Source organism: Hipposideros armiger, unplaced genomic scaffold, assembly GCF_001890085.2.
Source record: "Hipposideros armiger isolate ML-2016 unplaced genomic scaffold, ASM189008v1 scaffold_510, whole genome shotgun sequence".
Classification (NCBI taxonomy): domain Eukaryota; kingdom Metazoa; phylum Chordata; class Mammalia; order Chiroptera; family Hipposideridae; genus Hipposideros; species Hipposideros armiger.
Genome location: NW_017731860.1, coordinates 909,245 through 917,700, shown reverse-complemented (window position 1 = coordinate 917,700; position 8,456 = coordinate 909,245). Strand labels below are relative to the sequence as shown.

Sequence of the window (8,456 nt, the reverse complement as noted above, 5' to 3'; positions counted from 1 at the left end):
TTCGATTATGTCAAAATACAGTAGTCCCTCCCTTACCTACAGTTTCACTTTCTGTGGTTCAGTTACCTATGGTCAACAGCGGTCTGAGAATATTAAATGGGAAATTCCAGAAATAAACAATTTTAAATTTTAAATCACACACTGAGCAGTGTGATGAAATCACCTGCCGTCCAGTTCCATCGGGCCTGGGATGTGAATCATCCCTTTGCCCAGCACATTCACGCTGTAGACAGTCCCTGCCCATCAGTTATTTTGTAGCCATCTTGGTTGTCAGATTGACTGTTGTGGTATCACAGTGCTTGTGTTCAAGTCACCCTTATTTTACTTAATAATGCCACACTCACATAACTTTTATTACAGTATATTGTCGTGATTGATCTGTTTTATTATTAGTTATTGTTGTTACTCTCTTACTGTACCTAATTTATAAATTAAATTTTATCATAGGTATGTATGTATAGGAAAAAGCGTAGTATAATAGGGTTCGGTACTATTCACAGTTTCAGGCATCCATTGGGGGTCTTGGAACATGTCCCACACAAATTAGGGGGGACTACTGTAAAGGTTTTTGAGTTTTTTTCATCATTCTGAGAGACACCCAGAATAAATCTAACCAATGGACCAAAGATGAGAAAAAGATATTTGTAACATCTAAAATGAATAAAAACAGAAACAGAGGCTATAAACAGACAATTCAGCAGAGAGGATACCCAACATGTAAATGAATATATAAAAAGATAATAAAAAAATGAAATCATTTGTAATCAAAACAGTGAAATTGCAGTAACAAGGAGATACCACTTTACACTGACAAATAAAAAAAAATTGCACATTGCAAGTATTGGTGCAGATGTGGGAAATAGAAACCCTGTATCCTGCTGTTGGGTACACTGACTGCTGCAAACCTGTATATAAACTTGTCAGCACTCAGTCAATTTAAAGTTGAATGTACTCTATGCTGTAGTGATACCACTGAGCATATACTTGAAAGCCATTCAAGAGTTCTCAAAAGGTTAACGGATAAACAAATTGTGATGTGTTCATAAAATGAACGATGTTCTGATACGTGCTGTCTGAGTTTCCTAAGTTTTCCTAAAGAATGTGGTACATTCTTTAACAATGTACCACAAACTCTGTGGCTTTAAAAAGCAGAAATTTATTGTCTCACAGTTCTGGAGGCTAGAAGTCTGAAATCAAGGTGTCAGCAGGGCCATGCCCAGTCTGAAACTTATAGGGGAGCATCTTCCTTGCCTCTTTCCAGCTTCTGATGGTTTCCAGGCAATCGTTGGTGTTCCTTGGCTTGGAGATGCATCACTCTAACCATCCGTTATCACTTGGCATTCTTCTTGTGTGTATCTTCACATTGTCTTCTTTCTATGAATGTCTGTATCTGTGTCCAAGTAATCCCTTTTTGTAAGGACACCAGTCATAGTGGATTAGGCCCCACCTTGCAGCTGCAACACTTCAGTCCCTGCTTCTATCATCACATGACATATTCCTCTTACATGTCTGTGTCTCTGTGTCTTTTCTTGTAAGGACACTAGTCATAGTGGAATAAGGGTCCACCCTACTCTAGTAAGACCTCATCTAACTTAAATCATTATATCTTCACTGACCCTATTTCCAAATAAAGTCACATTCTGAGATACTGGATGTTAGGACAGCATCATAGCTTCATGGTGGACAAAATTCAACCCATAATAGTGAATCTTAAAACAATTACGAAGATAATACAGGTTCAATTCCAGACCACTAAAATAAAGAGAATATCACAATAAAGCGAGTCACCTAAATTTTTTGGTTTCCCAGTGAATATCAAAGTTATGTTTATACTACAATATAGTCTATTCAGTGTGCTATAATATTATGTCCAAAAAACAATGTATATGTCTAAATTTAAAAATACTTTATTGGGGCGGCCTATTAGCTCAGTTGGTTAGAGCACAGTGCTCATAACACCAAGATTGCTGGTTCGATCTACACACACATACAAACGTACTTGATTGCTAAAAAATGTCAGCTATCATCTGAGCCTTCAGCAAGTCATAATCTTTTCTCTGATGGAGGGTCTTGCAACATCGAAGATCGCTGTTCACAGATCACCACAACAAATGTAATGATAATGAAAAAGTTTGAAATATCGCAAGAATTTCCAAAATGTGACACAGAGACACAAAATGAGCAAATGGTTTTAGAAAAATGGGGCCCATAGACTTGCTCAATGCATGGTTGCCTCGAACATTTAATTTGTAAAAAAAACCCCGCAATATCTGTGAAGCACAAGAAAGCAAAATGTGATGAGGTATGCCCGTATTCTGACTGAGAGAAGCCTGACAAGAAAAAGTTTATGTTGGGAGCCGTCTCAGAGTACTGACTCCAGGTTGACTGCAGGTGGAGAATGGCAGGTGGCTAAAGACCCCCAAGTTCTGTGTGCTGAGGAAAAGGCTACAAAGCTGCTTGTTAGCTGAACAGCAAAAGGGGAACTGCTAAAATCAGTAACCCAACAACACCTAGCTCACCTCCTGTGCCATGGAAAAGCAGAAGCTCCTAAACCACAACCACCAGACCCTCAGATGTTACTGTCTATGTACTTATCAACTTCGAGACTTCCTACCATGGACTTATGAACTCTTGGGACTTTTTCATCATGGACTTGCTGACAGTTGCTATTTGCCTTGAGTTTCACTTTGCTTAAAATATATTATTGGTTTATGCTATGTGATCATGTAACCTGTTGCCAAGACATTATCTCACCTCCAAACCCCTAAGTCAGGAACATTGGTTCCTCCTTCCCCAAAAACCCCCTACCAAACCCCTATGCTTAGATAATATTTATTCCTGGTAAAAGAGGAACTTGCTCTCTATATAAGCACCATACCTTTTAATAAAATTTGCCCTGATTGCCATCCGCAGTCAGTGACTCTCCTAATCCCAACTCTGGTGTCTATGCCATTTCTTTCATTTCTCATTTCCTCGCGCCGATCACTCCTGTTCCGGGACCGTTCAGTGGTTTCCTGGCCTGATCATCCAGGGGCCCCAGCTGTCGAGCCGGCTCTCAGCAAGTTTATACTGCATGATACTATTTAAATAAAACTTCAAGAAATTCAAACAAATGTATAATAGCATAAAAGGGCTGCCTACAGATGAAGTAGTGGGCAGTGCTGCAGTTTAAAAGGAGAGAGTATAAAGGACCATGGGGAAATTTGGGGGCATGATGCACATGTTTATTATCTTGATGGTTGCATGGGTGTGTACATATGTGAAAATTTATGAAACTATGCATATTAAATATGTGCAGTGTATTCAATGACAATTATGCCTTAATATTTACATTAAACATAGATGTAAGTTTTCATATACCTAAAAAATATTAAGTATTATGCATTTCAGGAGTTTATATTTTATGTAGGCTTTGAGACTGTGATATACTTGCTATTGACCCATGCAGACACACTTGCTATTGGAGGAAAGTATATGTATTATTTTATCAATAACTTTAAGTTTTTTTCAGTCATGTGATGGTCTAAGTATATATGCCTGGACCTAAGTTACCCCTAACATATGTCCCCAGGGACGGTTTAAACCAATTCTACTCTCATTAAATGTAAATGAAATCCAAGCACTTTAATTGTTTTTGCCTCTCAAAGAATGGAGCAGATATTATTGTGTGAATATTAATAGTGGTCCTGGTCTAGAAACTAATTCTTTTTGCACACTTCATTGCATATATGCATATTCCATCACAGCATTAATGCAGCAGTCAGGTAACAGGCCATCTATCTTGCAAACTGTTTAACTATGGTGGCAGGAAAGGCATCCATTTATATCACAATCCCAGAGAACAGTAAATCCTATTCTTTTAACACAGTGTGTTATTTGGCAATAAGTTTGTCCTTCATACTTCCCTTTGATTACCCTTAATTCCTCAGGAGAAAAGGGGAAAAGGGAATTTCTCCAAACCTCTCCTCATGCTCTTTCTATCCTCTCTTTTTCCTTATTCTCCTCTGGTTATTATTTTGCCTGCCTCCTACTATTTCCCCTCCTATTCTATTGAAACGCCTTCCTCATAAAAAAAAAAGTATTTATTATTTTCCTTGATCTGGTAAAACGACAAGAAAATGAAGTATCAAGAACTTCAGTGTTTTGCATTCTTTTAAAAAAATTATAAGGCAATGTGGTCTAAACTGGTTAAACTGACATATTTTTTAAAATACCTATCATTATTCCCCTTTCCAACATCCAGATACAATTGTTTATTCTTATTTCAACTTTGAGAGTTTATGGTCACATAGGTATTGGTTACAGACGAACTTCGTAAATGGTAAGTTTAAAGAAAGGAATTGAGAATACAAATTTTAGATTGCGTCTAATAAATACCATTTATTTAATAACATGTTTTACAAATAAAAAGACCTTAATGATAGGTTAGGGCTTAATAATTCATATGAAAAAATTATCATTTTCTGATGTCTAAAATATCTAGCAATTTATAAAATATTCTAAATATGCAGGAGAATTGGAAAAACTATTAATTCAGCCATGTGCTTTTTTAACTTTTTATTTGGTAAGACAGTGTAGCCTTTTATTTCTCTTGCACCAAGACTAAACTAAAATATCAAAAGAATTCAACAATTCAAAAATATAACACCTACTGGGCTTATAGTTATCTTTGCAAAGTATAGTATATCTTATAATATCTCTCAAATTTAAAATATCTTACATAAATAACCCAATTTTCACATTTTCTACTTCCTTGAATAGGAGTTAGAATTTTTTTAAAGTAATTGATTTTTTTACATTCAGCATTAAGTAGTTTGGCTGATTAAACTTTATATGTGGCATGTTATATTTTATTTCAGGTATCTCCCAGCATTGTTTTCTTTTCCTGGGGCATCAAAGAGCAGTTATTGATCTAAAATATTTTTCCCATTTCTTCCTAGTTATATTTCATGCATGATGGTTCATTCTTTACAAATCTTGTCTCACTTTGCCATTCATTATTTGCTGCCATTTTTTTTGGTGGGCATTTTACCCTCATAAAAACATTTTTAGTACACATATATTATAGAGACATATTGCGGTTAAAAGGGTGAAAGATCAATGTATAAATGAGTAAATGTTACTTTGTCTGAGAATACTTGTTCTAGCATCCTGCTTCATATGCCAGGCAGATTTATTCACGTCCTCCACTGAACTCAGTTTGTTCTTATTATGGGTATGTCTTCCATTTTTAAATTTAGTTTTATATGTGTATCTCTCATGGAGATAACAAGCTTCTTATGGACTAGGTCTAGATTTTACCAATATTTATATGCCTGGCATGTAGGAGAGCTTTAATAAATGTGTATAGAATTAATGTAGAAATACCCCATGGTCTCCCTTTGTACATATCCATTAAATGACACATTTTTATTTTTATGGGGTGTTATAAATATATTATTTTAAAATGCATATATACCTTCTCTTTTCATGGAATTTTAGTCACAAGTTGGGAAATACATGTGCTCTGACAATGGACATATTTTTACAAAATATATTAACCAGATGAGAATCTTGAAAAGAAGATTGTTTTCTTCTGGATTTTTATTTAAAATGTATGGAAAGGGATGAGGAATATGTTTATAGGGAAAATATAAGGAAATATGATAAATCATTTTTTAGATAGTCTACTTTTAATTGTTACTAATTTGGATATGTCACCTCAGAGAAGGAAATATGTTATATATATGTTTGCAGATGAAGAATTCATTTATGATACAAGTAATGTATTGAAAGTAATGTATGCTTGTGTGTGTGTGTGTGTGTATATATATATATATATATATATACATATATATATGTACATGTATAAATCTTGCAATTTATAGTTTTCCAATGACTTAATGAATTACAGAAACTGATCATACTGTGTTATGGCAAGTATAGTGTAATTTTGAATTGCACACTCCCTGTTTCCTCTCCATGTGTTTGAATAAAGAATATGAATATAGCCATATAGACATATATTTTTTTTATCTACCCAGAGACGAAAAGTATGATGTTATCATTTTACATGAACATATATCATATATTTTTCCACAATCTCTTTTTCCATACTAACTTCCTTCTCACCTCTCGCAGTTTAAATGGAGGAAAGAGTTGCATTTGACCTTTAGATTTTTTTGGAAAACACATAGGTCATTTGTATTCTCTTGTCCCAGTCCTCATTCAAGGGTAAGAGAGAGTCAGCTGTTCTTACTTCACGATCCATTCCCCAGTCCCATTCTAACTTCCTCCTTATCCTGGATAGAAGTAAAGATCTTATGACTTTTAACTCCACTGACATGAGGAGGTTTAGATCCCCCTTAGACTGGTTGACTTATTTTCATTCTTTTATTTTTTTCTTTCTTTTTCATACTAGTGATTTTTAAGTCTTAGAAACCAGATCATGCTTGTATATGGGGGAAATTGATTTGCAGTGCCTGTAGTGGCTGGATGTAAAACACATCAGTTTTGTAGCAAATGGAGGAAAAAACTGAATGATTTCCAAGTCAGCCTGGAGCACACTGCTACCTAACAGCTGCGCCAAAAGAATCATCGATATCACAATCAATTATTCTGTTGTTAAATGATTAAATTGTCATGCTAATTCAGGGCAACCTCTAATGTCACCTTTTGTTTGTTGTTTATATGAAGAAAGGGAACTGACATTTAATGGTCACCTACTATGAAACATCTGTGCATTAGAAATGTTGCATGGAAAGATCTATAGACTAACTGATGAAACATCACCATAGAAATAAGTAGTTCTGGTATGTGGGAGGCCTTTGACCCTTTGTGACGCTCCAGGCTTCACTTTATGGCTGCCAGGCCCCTCCTACTGGGAGCTTGGCAGGGATCCCCTGACCGTGATTGGTGGCCGTTCTCCCTTTGTCCTTGGCACAGAGAACCAAAAGAAGACAGGTAGGGCTTCTGATCTGAACCACTTAAGGTGCACTTTGGACTAAGGTAACAGATCTGCTGGATGATGCGCTTTCCCCAGAGCTGTGCACTGGGCAGCGTCACTTGAATCTCAGGAGGGGCTGTCTGGTTAGGTCACATTTGTCAATGAATTAATTCATCCCTCAGTCACCCGGCGATCATGGTCTCACATTTGGGGCTTTTTGAAGGGCATAGAGATTACTGGCAAGCCCAGTCAACCTCTTCATAGACTAGTGAATTCTAGAAAGTTGTTACTACTGGAGAGAATCCTATAAAAATTAATAACCTGGACATTGCTGGGTTGAACTGAATAGCAGGACATTACAAAAGTTCTGATGGAAATGGGGTCAAGTTGAGTGCGCTGATTTTCTGTTGACTCATTGCTACTGTATTAGAACATTGATTTTTGTTTGTTTGTTTGTTTGTAGGTTGATTTTGTTTTCAATTACTCCTAACTTGCATATTCAACTCACTGAAAAATTCAACCTCAGTATTTTGAAGTAGAGTTCAGTTCTTTTATATCCTTTCTGTGCCTTTGAAACTTTAATCACATCAACAATACTGAAATGAACCGCCTTGCCCCTGCAGACATTACATATAAGAATATGAGGTTTTAGGGCCGGCCGAGTGGCTCAGTTGGTTAAGAGCTTGCTCAAGAGTTTGAGCTCTGAGCAACAGCGGTTCGAGTTCAGCCTGAGCTGAGCAGCTGCTGAGCTGCCAACAGGTGGCAGGATGGCTCAGGAAAGAAAAGAAAGAAAGAAAGAAAGAAAGAAAGAAAAAAGAATATGAGGTTTCGAGGTTTCTTATTGCACACAGCCCAACCAATGTCTCCTTAAACAAATTCTTACAGGAACTCAAGAAGAACAAAGTTACCACCCTAGTAAGAGTGTGTGAAGCAACTTACAACGCTACAATTTTGGAGAAAGAAGGCATCCAGATTCTGGACTGGCCTTTTGGTGATGGTGGATCACCAACCAGCCAGACTGCTGATAAGTGGCTAAAATTTGTACAACAGAAATTCCGTGAAGTTCCTGGTTCTTGTATTGTGGTTCACTGTGCCACAGGTCTTGGGAAAGCTCCACTGCTGGTTGCCTTAGCATTAATTGAAGGTGGGATGAAACATGAAACGGCAATACAATTCCTAAGACCAAAGTGTCGTGGGGCTTTTAACAGCAAGCAACTTTTGTATTTGGAGAAGTGTCAGCCTAGAATGTGCTTATGCTTCAGAAACACCAGCTACAACTGTTTCATTCAGTAGAAGGCCTGATGCTGAGACCCTTGGAAGTGAAAGCTGAGACAGAACCTTGTTTACTTTTTTATGTTAGCCATTGAAGAGATGTGACAAATACTAATCTGAATGAAATTTGCATAAGAACATTGAAAAGCAGTTTCAGGAGGCCACAGACTTGCCATAATTTGCTCTATGTTTGATGTTATGTGGACAATAAGAGAGCTTCAATATTTGAAATATGTTTTTCATTTACATCAATTGTATC

General features: G+C 36.6%; 1 protein-coding gene across 3 annotated transcripts; it reads left to right on the top strand.

Annotated features, from left to right (window-relative positions):
- Positions 1–7,526: 7,526 nt before the first annotated feature.
- On the top strand, positions 7,527–8,218 carry LOC109396243 (protein tyrosine phosphatase type IVA 1-like). 3 transcript variants are annotated; one of them, XM_019667908.1, is made up of 3 exons: positions 7,527–7,570; positions 7,759–7,828; positions 7,898–8,218. In XM_019667908.1, the coding sequence occupies exons 1-3, from the start codon at positions 7,527–7,529 to the stop codon at positions 8,216–8,218; spliced, it is 435 nt and encodes a 144-aa protein (XP_019523453.1). The 3 variants fall into 3 exon arrangements, with proteins under 3 accessions (XP_019523453.1, XP_019523454.1, XP_019523452.1); XM_019667909.1 differs by having other exon boundaries at positions 7,759–8,039; positions 8,115–8,218; XM_019667907.1 differs by having other exon boundaries at positions 7,759–8,218.
- The last annotated feature ends 238 nt before the right edge of the window (positions 8,219–8,456 follow it).